At 46.1% G+C, this 17,196-nt stretch overlaps 1 protein-coding gene across 1 annotated transcript in view; it reads left to right on the top strand.

The window, feature by feature from the left end:
- The window catches only part of LOC120022205 (juxtaposed with another zinc finger protein 1-like), a 41,704-nt gene extending 27,270 nt beyond the window's left edge, over positions 1-14,434 (top strand). Inside the window, exons 2-5 of the mRNA XM_038966079.1 lie at positions 6,353-6,425; positions 10,084-10,280; positions 12,049-12,218; positions 12,643-14,434. Coding sequence (XP_038822007.1) covers positions 6,353-6,425; positions 10,084-10,280; positions 12,049-12,218; positions 12,643-12,819 — 617 coding nt within the window. The 3' untranslated portion in view covers positions 12,820-14,434. The remainder of the gene's footprint in view (positions 1-6,352; positions 6,426-10,083; positions 10,281-12,048; positions 12,219-12,642) is intronic.
- The last annotated feature ends 2,762 nt before the right edge of the window (positions 14,435-17,196 follow it).

Below are 17,196 nucleotides of genomic sequence, written 5' to 3'. Positions count from 1 at the left end.
GATATGTTCACCGATATATCGTGCATCCTTAGAGGCTGCTTTGAAGAATCTCAGTATATTTTGATTTGTTTATATTTTAATTTGTTAAACATTTTCTTGCTTATTACTACATGATTCCATATGTGTTATTTCATAGTTTTGATGTATTCACTATTATTCTGCAATGTAGAAAATAGTCAAAATGAAGAAAAACCCTGAAATGAGTACATAACCCTGTATGTGTGTCAACTTTTGACTGGTACTGTACGTCTTTTATTCTAGCAATATAAGGAATGGCCTCCTACGGTGATAAGTACATATCGTCAGTCTCGGTGTGTTTTTATGCTTTACTGTCGCTCTCTTCACCCACCTATGACCTCTGCTCCTCTCGCTCCCTCTCTCTCTGTATCTCTCTGTATCTCTCTCTCTGTATCTCTCTCTCTGTATATCTCTATCTCGCTCTCTGTATCTGTATCTCTCTCTCTGTATATCTCTATCTCGCTCTCTGTATCTCTATCTCTCTCTCTGTATCTATCTATCTCTCTGTATCTATCTCTCTGTATCTCTCTCTCTGTATCTCTCTCTCTGTATATCTCTATCTCTCTCTCTGTATCTCTCTCTCTGTTTCTCTCTCTCCCTCTCTCTCTCTGTATCTCTCTCCCTCTCTGTATCTCTCTCTCTCTGTATCTCTCTCTCTGTATCTCTCTCTCTGTTTCTCTCTCTCCCTCTCTCTCGCTCCCTCTCTCTCTCTGTATCTCTCTGTATCTCTCTCTCTCTCTCTCTCTCTCTCTCTCTCTCTCTCTCTCTCTCTCTCTCTCTCTCTCATAGAGTGTATGTAGACTAAGTTAAGTGTTCTGGTTTCTGGATCTCAGCAGCAGGTAGAATGATTAAAGCACGGCAGTAAAAACCTGCTTAAGACCACCTCAGTGGACCACCTCAGACGTGTGTGTGAGAGATTCAGAAAGGGAGAGGGAGCGAGAGAGACTGCTTTTTGTGTGTGTGTTTGTTTGTCAGGTTGTATGGGTGTTTGTTGGTCTCCTTGGTGTGCTCCTGCACTGTGGGAAGTTTTCATTCTTTCTTAATTATGAGGTGTGAATGTCTGAAGCCAAAGTACTTCCAAGACCAAACACACACACACACACACACACACACACACACACACACACACACACACACACACACACACACACACACACACACACACACACAGAGGGAGACTGTTAAAAATGGCACAGAGAAAATCTAGCTCTGGTCATCTGTGAACCATTATACACACAACCATAATTACATACATAGACACACATTGTCTCCTCTCACACATGTATTGAGGCTCACATCAAGGCTGAACTGATACTCAGAAACACAATATATTCTAAAAGTTAAACATATTTAATAGTATGTACACTTAAGCACAGTGTGGTTGACTCATGATAAGTGCACATCAGATTAAATACGTGTAAACTCTGTCAAGTACACTGCACTGCATAGATGTGGAGCAAAAATATCAATTATAAAATTGACGCAAGTACGCAGGATCACCATTTTGCTTAGCTAATTGTGTTCTTGTGTTGCGTAGGTACGTAAGGTAGGCTTTATGAATTAGCCTGTACACATTCACAACAATCCATTGCATTGCATATGTATTCGGCTATTGACTGTATTTACACTCAGTGTAGTGGACGTTCACCCTGTTGACCACATGGTGGTAGTGTGGACTTGTGGCTTAGCACACATTCATCACATTGTAAACACTCTCTCTGTCACACACATGCACACACTCACACACTCTCATGCTCACACGCTCAGTTTTTTAAGTTTGGGCTGGTGGCCCGAGGCAGTGGAAGCTCCCTCCTGCAGTGTGTGTGTGTTTCTGTGAAATTTCTAGTATATCCATCATAACCTCCAACTCCTTCCATCCCCTGTACATAACATGCTGACCAGACCGGACACGTCGCGTGCGCGAGCGTCGCAAAATACATTTACAAATCCATGTCATTCAATTATTGCACCCACACTGCGCACCAACGAGCGTCTGCGACGCCAAGGGCTAAAATAGAAGTCATTCCTATTTCTGACGCAGATCGCGCTGAAAGTCCTGCCTCTCCCATCTCCTCATTGGTTTATAGAAGCAGGTACCCACGTGCCATCTTCTCATTGGTTATGCGCACGTGGGTGATTGAAAGACGAACTTTGTTGCCGGTTGTCGTGGTAATACAATGAAAGTTTAGATGGATCACCATATAAGTTCAAAGATGAAAAAGCCTGGAAGGAGGAGAGATGACAAGAAACGATTCGGTTGGCCATTTATGTGTGGATTAATTGTCGGAGTAGAGGTCCTTGTGCATTTCAGGTAAAATAACAACTCAATGTTTATATCCCAGGACAAATTAGCTAGCAACAGCAAGCTAGCTAAATAGGACAAATTATCGTTAGCTAGCAAGTGCAAGCTAACTAGCTAAATTGCCATACATGTTTAATGCTTTTCGACCTGTCCCCAAATTAATGTCATTGGTTCAGAGTTTGTTTTGATATTTTAACCTGCGTGTCGTGATCGCGTTTGGTGTAGGGGGACAAAATACATTTATGCACGATAGCGCAGCCGGTTTGGGTTCCGTGTAACCCTCTCTGTACCATGGTACTATGTACAGTGTTCTTGGTGACATAACCCTCTCTGTACCATGGTACTATGTACAGTGTTCTTGGTGACATAACCCTCTCTGTACCATGGTACTATGTACAGTGTTCTTGGTGACATAACCCTCTCTGTACCATGGTACTATGTACAGTGTTCTTGGTGACATAACCCTCTCTGTACCATGGTACTATGTACAGTGTTCTTGGTGACATAACCCTCTCTATACCATGGTACTATGTACAGTGTTCTTGGTTACATAACCCTCTCTGTACCATGGTACTATGTACAGTGTTCTTGGTGACATAACCCTCTCTGTACCATGGTACTATGTACAGTGTTCTTGGTGACATAACCCTCTCTGTACCATGGTACTATGTACAGTGTTCTTGGTGACATAACCCTCTCTGTACCATGGTACTATGTACAGTGTTCTTGGTGACATAACCCTCTCTGTACCATGGTACTATGTACAGTGTTCTTGGTGACATAACCCTCTCTGTACCATGGTACTATGTACAGTGTTCTTGGTGACATAACCCCCTCTGTACCATGGTACTATGTACAGTGTTCTTGGTGACAACCCTCTCTGTACCATGGTACTATGTACAGTGTTCTTGGTGACATAACCCTCTCTGTACCATGGTACTATGTACAGTGTTCTTGGTGACATAACCCTCTCTGTACCATGGTACTATGTACAGTGTTCTTGGTGACATAACCCTCTCTGTACCATGGTACTATGTACAGTGTTCTTGGTGACATAACCCTCTCTGTACCATGGTACTATGTACAGTGTTCTTGGTGACATAACCCTCTCTATACCATGGTACTATGTACAGTGTTCTTGGTTACATAACCCTCTCTGTACCATGGTACTATGTACAGTGTTCTTGGTGACATAACCCTCTCTGTACCATGGTACTATGTACAGTGTTCTTGGTGACATAACCCTCTCTGTACCATGGTACTATGTACAGTGTTCTTGGTGACATAACCCTCTCTGTACCATGGTACTATGTACAGTGTTCTTGGTGACATAACCCTCTCTGTACCATGGTACTATGTACAGTGTTCTTGGTGACATAACCCTCTCTGTACCATGGTACTATGTACAGTGTTCTTGGTGACATAACCCCCTCTGTACCATGGTACTATGTACAGTGTTCTTGGTGACAACCCTCTCTGTACCATGGTACTATGTACAGTGTTCTTGGTGACATAACCCTCTCTGTACCATGGTACTATGTACAGTGTTCTTGGTGACATAACCCTCTCTGTACCATGGTACTATGTACAGTGTTCTTGGTGACATAACCCCCTCTGTACCATGGTACTATGTACAGTGTTCTTGGTTACATAACCCTCTCTGTACCATGGTACTATGTACAGTGTTCTTGGTGACATAACCCCCTCTGTACCATGGTACTATGTACAGTGTTCTTGGTGACATAACCCTCTCTGTACCATGGTACTATGTACAGTGTTCTTGGTGACATAACCCTCTCTGTACCATGGTACTATGTACAGTGTTCTTGGTGACATAACCCTCTCTGTACCATGGTACTATGTACAGTGTTCTTGGTGACATAACCCTCTCTGTACCATGGTACTATGTACAGTGTTCTTGGTGACATAACCCTCTCTGTACCATGGTACTATGTACAGTGTTCTTGGTGACATAACCCTCTCTGTACCATGGTACTATGTACAGTGTTCTTGGTGACATAACCCTCTCTGTACCATGGTACTATGTACAGTGTTCTTGGTGACATAACCCTCTCTGTACCATGGTACTATGTACAGTGTTCTTGGTGACATAACCCTCTCTGTACCATGGTACTATGTACAGTGTTCTTGGTGACATAACCCTCTCTGTACCATGGTACTATGTAATCAACCCCCTGCTACAATTGACAGGTCAAGGAATATCTTTACTAATACAGCCTATTTATTATCCATATATATCCAACCGCCCTCCACACACACAAACACACACAGAGAGAGGGAGACAGACATACACCCATTTCACGACAGACATACACCCATTTCACGACAGACATACACCCATTTCACGACAGACGTACACCCATTTCACGACAGACGTACACCCATTTCACGACAGACGTACACCCATTTCACGACAGACATACACCCATTTCACGACAGACATACACCCATTTCACGACAGACATACACCCATTTCACGACAGACATACACCCATTTCACGACAGACATACACCCATTTCACCTTACTGCATACTGATTTCCTCCATAAATCATACTAACCCGAAACCTCCATATACAAGCACTTTCAGTAAAACTGGTGTACTGGACTGGATGTTTGCTACCAGGTTGTCTCCCCTTGTGCTTCTCATGTACCATGCTGATAAATTCTGAGTCTTGAAGTCTTTCAGTATGTATGTCCTAATTTAAGTTGAATCAATATATTTTACACTAACTACCCCTTTTCTATCTCTCGCCCATCTCTCTCTCGCCCCTCTCTCTCTCTCGTCCCTCTCTCTCTCTCTCGTCCCTCTCTCTCTCTCTCGCCCCTCTCTCTCTCTCTCGCCCCTCTCTCTCGCCCCTCTCTCTCCCGTCTCCCTCTCCCGTCTCTCTCGCTCGCCTCTCTCTTCCCCTCTCTCTCGCCCCTCTCTCTCCCTTGCTCTCTCCCTCTCCCTCTCTCTCTTTCTCTCGCCACTCTCTCTCGCCTCTCTCTCTCTCTTTTGCCTCTCTCTCGCCCCTCTCTCTCTTTTGCCTCTCTCTCGCCCTTCTCTCTCTTTTGCCTCTCTCTCTCGCCCCCTCTCTCTCTCTCTCTCGCCCCTCTCTTGCTCTCGCCTCTCTCTCACCCTCTCTCTCGCCTCTCTCTCTCTCGCCTCTCTCTCTCGCTCGCCCCTCTTTCCCTCGCCCCTCTCTCTCCCTCGCCCCTTTCTCCCTCGCACCCCTCTCTCTCTTTCCCTGTTCCCTCTCTCTCGCTCGCTCGCCCCTCTCTCTCTCTCTTTCCCCGTTCCCTCTTTCTCGCGTGCATCTCTCTCTCGCGTGCATCTCTCTCTCGCGTGCCCCTCTCTCTCTCGCGTGCCCCTCTCTCTCGCTCGCCCCTCTCTCTCTTTCTCTCGCCACTCTCTCTCACCTCTCTCTCACCTCTCTCTCTCACCCCTCTCTCTCGCCCCTCTCTCTCCCGTCTCTCTCTCCCATCTCTCTCTACCATGTCTCTCGCCTCTCTCTCTCGCTCGTCCCTCTCTCTCTCGCTCGCTTCTCTTTCCCTCTCTCTCCCTCGCCCCTCTCTCTCCCTCGCCCCTCTCTCGCGCCTCTCTCTCCCTCGCCCCTCTCTCTCCCTCGCCCCTCTCTCTCCCTCGCCCCTCTCTCTCTCGCCACACTCTCTCGCCACACTCTCTCGCCTCTCTCTCTCTTTTACCTCTCTCTCTCTTGCTCTCTCTCGCCTCTCTCTTTCTCTCACCCTCTCTCTCGCCTCTCTCTCGCTCGCCCCTCTCTCTCGCTCGCCCCTCTCTTTCCCTCGCCCCTCTTTCCCTCGCCCCTCTCTCCCTCGCCCCCCTCTCTCTCTCTTTCCCCGTTCCCTCTCTCTCGCTCGCCCCTCTCTCTCTCTCTTTCCCCGTTCCCTCTTTCTCGCGCGCCTCTCTCGCCCCTCTCTCTCGTTCGCACCTCTCTCTCGCTCGCCCCTCTCTCTCGCTCGCCCTCTCCCTCTCTCTCCCGCTCACCCTCTCTCTCTGTCTCTGTCTCAGACACAGATCCTCGTGTTCTGGAGAAGCAGGAGCAACAACAGCCCACCTACCTGGCCCTGAGCTACATCAACAGGTAACATACATACCACAGGACGCAGCAGCTACTCTTCATGGGGTCCAGCAACATTAAGACAGTTATATCCAATTAAAAATATTACAGTTGAAGTCGGAAGTTTATATACACCTTAGCCAAATACATTTAAACTCAGTTTTTCACAATTTCTGGCATTTAATCCTAGTAAAAATTCCCTGTCTTAGTTCAGTTAGGATCACCACTTTATTTTAAGAATGTGAAATGTCAGAATAATAGTAGAGAGAATTATTTATTTCATCACATTCCCAGTGGGTCAGAAGTTTACATACACTCAATTAGTAGTTGGTAGCGTTGCCTTTAAATTGTTCAACTTGGGTCAAATGTTTTGGGTAGCCTTCCACAAGCTTCCCACAATAAGTTGGGTGAATTTTGGCCCATTCCTCCTGACAGAGCTGGTGTAACTGAGTCAGGTTTGTAGGCCTCCTTGCTCGCACACACTTTTTCAGTTCTGCCCACAAATTTTCTATAGGGTTGAGGTCAGGGCTTTGTGATGGCCACTCCAATACCTTGACTTTGTTGTCCTTAAGCCATTTTGCCACAACTTTGGAAGTAAGCTTGGGGTCATTGTCGATTTGGAATACCCATTTGCGACCAAGCTTTAACTTTCTGACTGATGTCTTGAGATGTTGCTTCAATATATCCACATAATTTTCCTGCCTCATGATGCCATCTATTTTGTGAAGTGCACCAGTCCCTCCGGCAGCAAAGCACCCCCACAACATGATGCTGCCACCCCCGTGCTTCACGGTTGGGATGGTGTTCTTCGGCTTGCGAGCATCCCCCTTTATCCTCCAAACATAACATTGGTCATTATGGCCAAACAGTTCTATTTTTGTTTCATTAGACCAGAGGACATTTCTCCAAAAAGTTCGATCTTTGTCCCCATGTGCAGTTGCAAACCGTAGTCTGGCTTTTTTATGGTGGTTTTGGAGCAGTGGCTTCTTCCGTACTGAGCGGCCTTCCAGGTTATGTAGATATAGGACTCGTTTTACTGTGGATATAGATACTTTTGTACCTGTTTCCTCCAGCATCTTCACAAGGTCCTTTGCTGTTGTTCTGGGATTGATTTGCGCTTTTCGCACCAAAGTACATTCATCTCTAGGAGACAGAACGCGCCTAATTCCTGAGCGGTATGATGGCTGCGTGTTCCCCTGGTGTTTATACTTGCGTACTATTGTTTGTACAGATGAACGTGGTACCTTCAGGAGTTTGGAAGTTACTCCCAAGGATGAACCAGACTTTTGGAGGTCTACAAAACATTTTGGCTGATTTCTTTTGATTTTCCCATGATATCAAGCAAAGAGGCACTGAGTTTGAAGAAAGGCCTTGAAATACATCCACAGGTACACCTCCAATTGACTCAAATTATGTCAATTAGCCTATCAGAAGCTTCTAAAGCCATGACATCATCTTCTGGAATTTTCCAAGCTGTTTAACTTCTTACGGCTGAAATCCCGTTAACGGGATCGATTTGACAACAGCCAGTGAAACAACAGAAATCTCATAATTAAAATTCCTCAAACATACAAGTATTATACACGATTTTAAAGTTAAACTTGTTGTTAATCCCACCACAGTGTCCGATTTTCAAAAAGGTTTTACGACGAAAGCATACCATGCGATTATGTTAGGTCAGCGCCAAGTCACAGAAAAATACAGCCATTTTTCTAGCCAAAGAGAGGAGTCACAAAAAGCAGATAGAGATAAAATGAATCACTAACCTTTGATGATCTTAATCAGATGACACTCATAGGACTTCATGTTACACAATACATGTATGTTTTGTTCATTAAAGTTCATATTTATATCCAAAAATCTCAGTTTACCTTGGCGTGTAATGTTTTGCTTCCAAAACATCCGGTGATTTTGCAGATAGCCACATCAATTTACAGAAATACTCATCATAAATGTTGATGAAAATACAAGTGTTATGCATGGAATTAAAGATATACTTCTCCTTAATGCAACCGCTGTGTCAGATTTTTAAAAAGCTTTACGGAAAAAGCCCACCATGCAATAATCTGAGTACAGCGCTCAGACACAAAAACAAGCTATACAGATACCCGCCATGTTGTGGAGTCAACAGAAGTCAGAAATAGCATTACAAATATTCACTTACCTTTGATGATCTTCATCGGAATGCACTCCCAGGAATCCCAGTTCCACAATAAATATTTGTTTTGTTCGATAAAGTCCATCATTTATGTCCAAATACCTCCTTTTTGTTTGCGCGTTTAGTTCACAAATCCAAATTCACGAGGCGCTGGCACTTAGTCCAGACGAAAAGTCAAAAAGTTCCATTACAGTTCGTAGAAACATGTCAAATGATGTATAGAATCAATCTTAAGGATGGTTTTATCATAAATCTTCAATAATATTCCAACCGGACAATTCCTTTGTCTTTAGAAATGAAAAGGAACGCAGCTCACTCTCACGGCCGCGCACATGACTTAGCTCATGGCATTCTGCAAGACCTCTTAGTCAAACAGCTCTTATTCGCTCCCCCTTCACAGTAGAAGCCTGAAACAAGGTTCTAAAGACTGTTGACATCTAGTGGAAGCCGTAGGAAGTACAATCGGACCAAATTTTACACTGTATATTGGATAGGCAAAGACTTGAAAACCTACAAACCTCAGATTTCCCACTTCCTGGTTGGATTTTTTCTCAGGTTTTTGCCTGCCATATGAGTTCTGTTATACTCACAGACATCATTCAAACAGTTTTAGAAACTTCAGAGTGTTTTCTATCCAAATATACTAATGATATGCATCTCTTAGCTTCTGGGCCTGAGTAGCAGGCAGTTTACTCTGGGCACCTTATTCATCCAAGCTACTCAATACTGCCCCCCAGCCATAAGAAGTTAAAGGCACAGTCAACTTAGTTTATGTAAACTTCTGACCCACTGGAATTGTGATACAGTGAATTATAAGTTAAATAATCTGTCTGTAAACAATTGAGGAAAAATTACTTGTCATGCACAAAGTAGATGTCCTAACCGACTTGCCAAAACTATAGTTTGTTAACAAGAAATTTGTGGAGTGGTTGAAAAACGAGTTTTAATGACTCCAACCTAAGTGTATGTAAACTTCCAACTAGTGAAGCCCAAAATAGTGAAGACATCACACTTATGAAATAACACGTGGAATCAGTTAAGAACAAATTCTTAATTGAACTCCGGTCTCCGCGTGCCTGCAATATGGAAGACTATCAAATGCTTCTCAAATATGCCCTCTGGTGGTCAAACTAGCTATAACTTGCATTAACAGAAAAAATGGATGACAAATAGATAACGTGCCACAGAATGCTGCAGCAGCCCACAAGGGATGCCACAGTATGATGCAACTTTTAAAGGAGGAATAACTGTACATATGTTAACTTGGGCAATTTTTAGCACTTTTCTGGGGTGCTTGATTGTTTTCATTGCTTTACTGGGAAGCGTAGCAGAAGTAGACATGCTCATGTTATTTATGTTCGTGCAGGGTGAGCTGCACACAGTGGACTTCCTACTAGGGCGAGGGAGGGAGCGAGAAGAGGGAGAGGAGGGAGGGAGGGAGAGGAGGGGGATATACTACTTTATTATAATTAAGTAATCTTTATTTGTAGGTGTGTGTGTGTGTAACATGTAATGTGTTTCCAGATTCATGACGGATGCGGCGCGTCGGGAGCAGGAGACCTTGAAGAAGCGGGCCACGCCCAAACTTTCCCTGTCAATCACAGGGGGTGTGTCTCGAAACAGCGTGGCCACGCCTCCACGCCACAGCAACGGCAACCTGACTCCTCCCGTGACTCCACCCATCACACCCTCCTCCTCCTTCCGTAGCAGCACACCCACAGGTAAGAGAAAGTGGACACTTATGATTAGGGCCTGGACGATACCAGTATTGCGATAATCGCTAGTATCGTGGCAAGGAAACAAAACACGAATTGAATGTAACTTTTTTATTTTAACAGCCTTAATGTTGGAAACAAACATTATGTTATCATCCAGAGTCACATGTATTTATTTTCCAAGTAATAGCACACAATATTTGACATACAGACAGTTTTTAAAGGACCAAAGAATTGGGTCTAATTCGGGTTTTCATTTTTGCCATGGAAAAAATATTGTGACACTGGTATCGTCTCGGCCCTACTGAAGATGTATGGCCCCTTGTGGTTCTGTGTGACGCACTGGGTAAAACATGGTGATCGCAACTCCAGGATTGTGAGTTTGCTTATCGCTGGGTTCACCCATCAGGAAATGTATGCACCCACTACTGTAAGTCTCTTTGGATAAAAGTGTCTTCTAAATGGCTTTGCCTCTAGTGTTCTAGACTGAGGGTCAATGGAACATTCCTATTGGGAGTGTTCTAGACTGAGGGTCAATGGAACATTCCTATTGGGAGTGTTCTAGACTGAGGGTCAATGGAACATTCCTATTGGGAGTGTTCTAGACTGAGGGTCAATGGAACATTCCTATTGGGAGTGTTCTAGACTGAGGGTCAATGGAACATTCCTATTGGGAGTGTTCTAGACTGAGGGTCAATGGAACATTCCTATTGGGAGTGTTCTAGACTGAGGGTCAATGGAACATTCCTTTTGGGAGTGTTCTAGACTGAGGGTCAATGGAACATTCCTTTTGGGAGTGTTCTAGACTGAGGATCAATGGAACATTCCTATTGGGAGTGTTCTAGACTGAGGGTCAATGGAACATTCCTATTGGGAGTGTTCTAGACTGAGGATCAATGGAACATTCCTTTTGGGAGTGTTCTAGACTGAGGGTCAATGGAACATTCCTATTGGGAGTGTTCTAGACTGAGGGTCAATGGAACATTCCTATTGGGAGTGTTCTAGACTGAGGGTCAATGGAACATTCCTATTGGGAGTGTTCTAGACTGAGGGTCAATGGAACATTCCTTTTGGGAGTGTTCTAGACTGAGGATCAATGGAACATTCCTTTTGGGAGTGTTCTAGACTGAGGGTCAATGGAACATTCCTATTGGGAGTGTTCTAGACTACAGGCCAGTGCAACATGTGTGTTCAGTAGAGGGAGAGAGTGTTCCTGCAGTGTGCAGTGAACCCAGTCAACACTGGTAATTACACGCCAGCTATCGCACTGTGTGTGTGTTTCAGAGCCCAAAAGCAGATGTGCAATTCCTGCCCAAATGTTTCCAATCGCAGCATTAGGTCTGCGCTTACACAACCACGCACGCATGCACCCACACACACCCTTGTTGACATCCTTTTAACATGTGCCAGGGTGCCATCCACTTCCTCCTGCTGAGTTGAAGTGTTTCCTGTGTAATGGTGGGGGTACAGTGTGGGGTGGGGTTGTAATAGTCAGTGTGAGAGTGGAAAAAGTTGTGCACTTTTTCCAGGCAAAGCAACAAGGATACCTCCCACTTAATGATCTCTTTCAGGGAGCCAACCCCCTCCCCCTGGGTTCCCCTGACTCACACACACATACACCAAACCCTCCTCTGTCCTAGTTCCATCAAATTCCCCTCTCCCTCTCTGCTCCATGCCCCTCTCCTTGAGACAATAGACAGATGTAACTGTCTGTGTTTCCCCTATAGTTATGTTCTCTCCGTCTTCTTACTCTCTGTGTGTGTTCCCCCTCCAGGCAGTGAGTATGATGATGAGGAGGTGGACTATGAGGAGTCAGACAGTGATGAGTCCTGGACCACAGAGAGTGCCATCAGCTCGGAGTCTATCCTCAGCTCCATGTGTATGAATGGAGGGGAGGAGAAACCCTTCGCCTGCCCTGTGCCTGGCTGCAAGAAGAGATACAAGGTGCAGTACACACTCAGCCCCAGCTCACTTCACTGTATTTGGTACCTAGCTATATTCTTCTGCTATACTCTAGTCCTCTATATATCAGTTCAGTATAGCCTGTGATCTGAGTATTGGAGGTTTTCACTTCAATACAGGATCTTCCTCTAGCAATGTCAACGTTTGCAATGTTGTTCCTGGATGTTGCTTTTCGGGATCCTCACTGAGAAAATGGAAAGGGAAATTGTTATTTTTATTCCTTTTTTATTTATTTTATTTATTAGATGGGATAGTAAGACTGACAGGAGAGATGGGAGGAGAGGGTGTGTTAGAACAGCAGTCATGTGGATTTAAACCCACACTTACACAGGTATTCTGGAGGCAGCGTCTTAGACCGCTAGACCAGGCCAGGGTCCTCCTGATAATGTCTCTCCCCGTCATTCAGAATGTGAACGGTATTAAATACCATGCCAAGAACGGCCACCGGACACAGATCCGTGTGCGGAAGCCCTTCAAGTGCCGCTGTGGGAAGAGCTACAAGACGTCCCAGGGCCTGAGACACCACACCATCAACTTCCACCCGCCCGTCTCCGCCGACATCATCCGCAAGATGCAGGGCTAGAGACGATCGTCGTGACAACCCCTGGTCACCCCCCACCATGTATACCCCCCCAAACATTACCCTATTCCTCACCAGCACTACCCACCCAACCCAACCACCCCAAACCTTTTCAAATCGTCAATATCCACCTCCCCTCTCCCAACCACCCAAAACATACCCCTAATCCTTCAGGCCCAACATAGGGGTGACAACCCAAACCCCTATCCCTTCTGGCCTAACATAGGGGTGACAACCCAAACCATACCCCTATCCCTTCTGGTCCAACATAGGGGTGACAACCCAAACCCCTATCCCTTCTGGTCCAACATAGGGGTGACAACCCAAACCATACCCCTATCCCTTCTGGCCCAACATAGGGGTGACAACCCAAACCATACCCCTATCCCTTCTGGCCCAACATAGGGGTGACAACCCAAACCCCTATCCCTTCTGGTCCAACATAGGGGTGACAACCCAAACCATACCCCTATCCCTTCTGGCCCAACATAGGGGTGACAACCCAAACCCCTATCCCTTCTGGCCCAACATAGGGGTGACAACCCAAACCCCTATCCCTTCTGGCCCAATCTTAGGGGTGACAACCCAAACCCCTATCCCTTCTGGCCCAACATAGGGGTGACAACCCAAACCCCTATCCCTTCTGGCCTAGTCTTAGGGGTGACAACCCAAACCCCTATCCCTTCTGGTCCAACATAGGGGTGACAACCCAAACCCCTATCCCTTCTGGCCCAACATAGGGGTGACAACCCAAACCCCTATCCCTTCTGGCCCAATCTTAGGGGTGACAACCCAAACCCCTATCCCTTCTGGCCCAACATAGGGGTGACAACCCAAACCCCTATCCCTTCTGGCCCAATCTTAGGGGTGACAACCCAAACCCCTATCCCTTCTGGCCCAACATAGGGGTGACAACCCAAACCCCTATCCCTTCTGGCCCAACATAGGGGTGACAACCCAAACCCCTATCCCTTCTGGCCCAATCTTAGGGGTGACAACCCAAACCCCTATCCCTTCTGGCCCAATCTTAGGGGTGACAACCCAAACCCCTATCCCTTCTGGTCCAACATAGGGGTGACAACCCAAACCCCTATCCCTTCTGGTCCAACATAGGGGTGACAACCCAAACCCCTATCCCTTCTGGTCCAACATAGGGGTGACAACCCAAACCCCTATCCCTTCTGGTCCAACATAGGGGTGACAACCCAAACCCCTATCCCTTCTGGCCCAATCTTAGGGGTGACAACCCAAACCCCTATCCCTTCTGGCCCAATCTTAGGGGTGACAACCCAAACCCCTATCCCTTCTGGCCTAGTCTTAGGGGTGACAACCCAAACCCCTATCCCTTCTGGTCCAACATAGGGGTGACAACCCAAACCCCTATCCCTTCTGGTCCAACATAGGGGTGACAACCCAAACCCCTATCCCTTCTGGTCCAACATAGGGGTGACAACCCAAACCCCTATCCCTTCTGGTCCAACATACGGGTGACAACCCAAACCCCTATCCCTTCTGGCCCAACATAGGGGTGACAACCCAAACCCCTATCCCTGCTGGTCCAACATAGGGGTGACAACCCAAACCCCTATCCCTTCTGGCCCAACATAGGGGTGACAACCCAAACCCCTATCCCTGCTGGTCCAACATAGGGGTGACAACCCAAACCCCTATCCCTTCTGGTCCAACATAGGGGTGACAACCCAAACCCCTATCCCTTCTGGTCCAACATAGGGGTGACAACCCAAACCCCTATCCCTTCTGGCCCAATCTTAGGGGTGACAACCCAAACCCCTATCCCTTCTGGCCCAATCATAGGGGTGACAACCCAAACCCCTATCCCTTCTGGCCCAATCATAGGGGTGACAACCCAAACCCCTATCCCTTCTGGCCCAATCATAGGGGTGACAACCCAAACCCCTATCCCTTCTGGCCCAATCTTAGGGGTGACAACCCAAACCCCTATCCCTTCTGGCCCAATCTTAGGGGTGACAACCCAAACCCCTATCCCTTCTGGCCCAATCATAGGGGTGACAACCCAAACCCCTATCCCTTCTGGCCTAGTCTTAGGGGTAACAACCCAAACCCCTATCCCTTCTGGTCCAACATAGGGGTGACAACCCAAACCCCTATCCCTTCTGGTCCAACATATAGGGGTGACAACCCAAACCCCTATCCCTTCTGGTCCAACATAGGGGTGACAACCCAAACCCCTATCCCTTCTGGTCCAACATAGGGGTGACAACCCAACCCCCTATCCCTTCTGGCCCAATCTTAGGGGTGACAACCCAAACCCCTATCCCTTCTGGCCCAACATAGGGGTGACAACCCAAACCCCTATCCCTTCTGGTCCAACATAGGGGTGACAACCCAAACCCCTATCCCTTCTGGCCCAATCTTAGGGGTGACAACCCAAACCCCTATCCCTTCTGGTCCAACATAGGGGTGACAACCCAAACCCCTATCCCTTCTGGTCCAACATAGGGGTGACAACCCAAACCCCTATCCCTTCTGGCCCAATCTTAGGGGTGACAACCCAAACCCCTATCCCTTCTGGCCCAACATAGGGGTGACAACCCAAACCCCTATCCCTTCTGGTCCAACATAGGGGTGACAACCCAAACCCCTATCCCTTCTGGCCTAGTCTTAGGGGTGACAACCCAAACCCCTATCCCTTCCTGCCTAGTCTTAGGGGTGACAACCCAAACCCCTATCCCTTCTGGTCCAACATAGGGGTGACAACCCAAACCCCTATCCCTTCTGGTCCAACATAGGGGTGACAACCCAAACCCCTATCCCTTCCTGCCTAGTCTTAGGGGTGACAACCCAAACCCCTATCCCTTCTGGCCTAGTCTTAGGGGTGACAACCCAAACCCCTATCCCTTCTGGTCCAACATAGGGGTGACAACCCAAACCCCTATCCCTTCTGGTCCAACATAGGGGTGACAACCCAAACCCCTATCCCTTCTGGCCTAGTCTTAGGGGTGACAACCCAAACCCCTATCCCTTCTGGTCCAACATAGGGGTGACAACCCAAACCCCTATCCCTTCTGGCCTAGTCTTAGGGGTGACAACCCAAACCCCTATCCCTTCTGGTCCAACATAGGGGTGACAACCCAAACCCCTATCCCTTCCTGCCACACACTAAAGGATCTAGTGCATGCTTTAAGTTGTTTAGACTTTGTCTTGTATTATGTTGTATGGTTTTGACATGCTATCTCTTATTTTATGAATGATATGTATCTTTATAGGCTTAGTTTTGTTGTTGTACATTTGCACATTCTTATGCTATCACAACAATTGTCCTTACTTTTTGTATTGACATAAGGTGCTAACTGTAAAAAAAAAGAAAAGAGGGGAGTAATGTGAGAGAGGGATGAGGGCAAGAGGAAGAAGGAGTGGATGGATGGATGGAGTTGTGTTTAACAGTCTATATATAGATATATAAACAATAGATGTGTGTGTATATACAAATATATAAGTATTCATAACCATATACAAAATAGTTGCTTTATTTTATACTTTATTTTTCAATATATTTTCCAGATATTTTCTTTTGATATTTTATCAATAAGTATGTGTTTCATTCCTCAACCCCCTGAGACAACCTATTCTGTGGTGTCATAGTTCAAAGTTGAAACAGCTAGGTGACCTCAGGTCTAGATATTCCCAGCAGCAAAAAACAAACTGACTATGACTTGAATCCTAACTTGAGATCTGTGTCCAAAATCTATTTCAGTTTCTCCTATTGCTATTTAATGCACGATTTGCGCTAAAGTTACATGCAGATTTCATGTTATCATTTGGCCCATATAGAGAAACAGGGAAAGTATTGAATCCCTTCATTCCCACAGTTCTAGAAGAGTTATAGGACTGATCCCGGAATGGATTGTCCATCCTGTATTCTAGAAGGTTATTCCAGACTAGTGTGAGCAGACCAGTTAAGGCATCATACTGTATTCTAGAAGGTTATTCTAGACTGTAGTGTGAGCAGACTAGTTGAAGCATCATGCTCTATTCCATTTGCCAAGTATTGTTTCTGGTTTCTTTTCCATGATCATTGCCAACAGCTCTCTACTGCCAAACATTGACATTACCATGTGCCTGAGGGGGGAGAGAGACTGTCATAAGGTTTCATCTTAGAGGCGTGCAAAAGTGTCAAGGGAATACTGTCTCATTGCGCCTCAAGTGTGACTGTGTGTGCATGCTTTTGTCTTAAAGGGCGCGTGTGTGTGTGTGTGTGTCGAGAGATTACACCTACAACCTTTGATTGCCTTGTGTTGTAGACCACAGCATTCCAGTAGTCAGTGTGAGTTGCTTCTTAGGAGAGTCTTTCTGCAGTATCTGAGCTTCTAGTGTTATTCTTCTTTCTGTTAGTCCTCT

Source organism: Salvelinus namaycush, chromosome 27 (assembly GCF_016432855.1).
Source record: "Salvelinus namaycush isolate Seneca chromosome 27, SaNama_1.0, whole genome shotgun sequence".
NCBI classification, from domain to species: domain Eukaryota; kingdom Metazoa; phylum Chordata; class Actinopteri; order Salmoniformes; family Salmonidae; genus Salvelinus; species Salvelinus namaycush.
The sequence above is the reverse complement of the archived record's forward strand: the minus strand, read 5'-3'. Positions and strand labels throughout refer to the sequence as shown.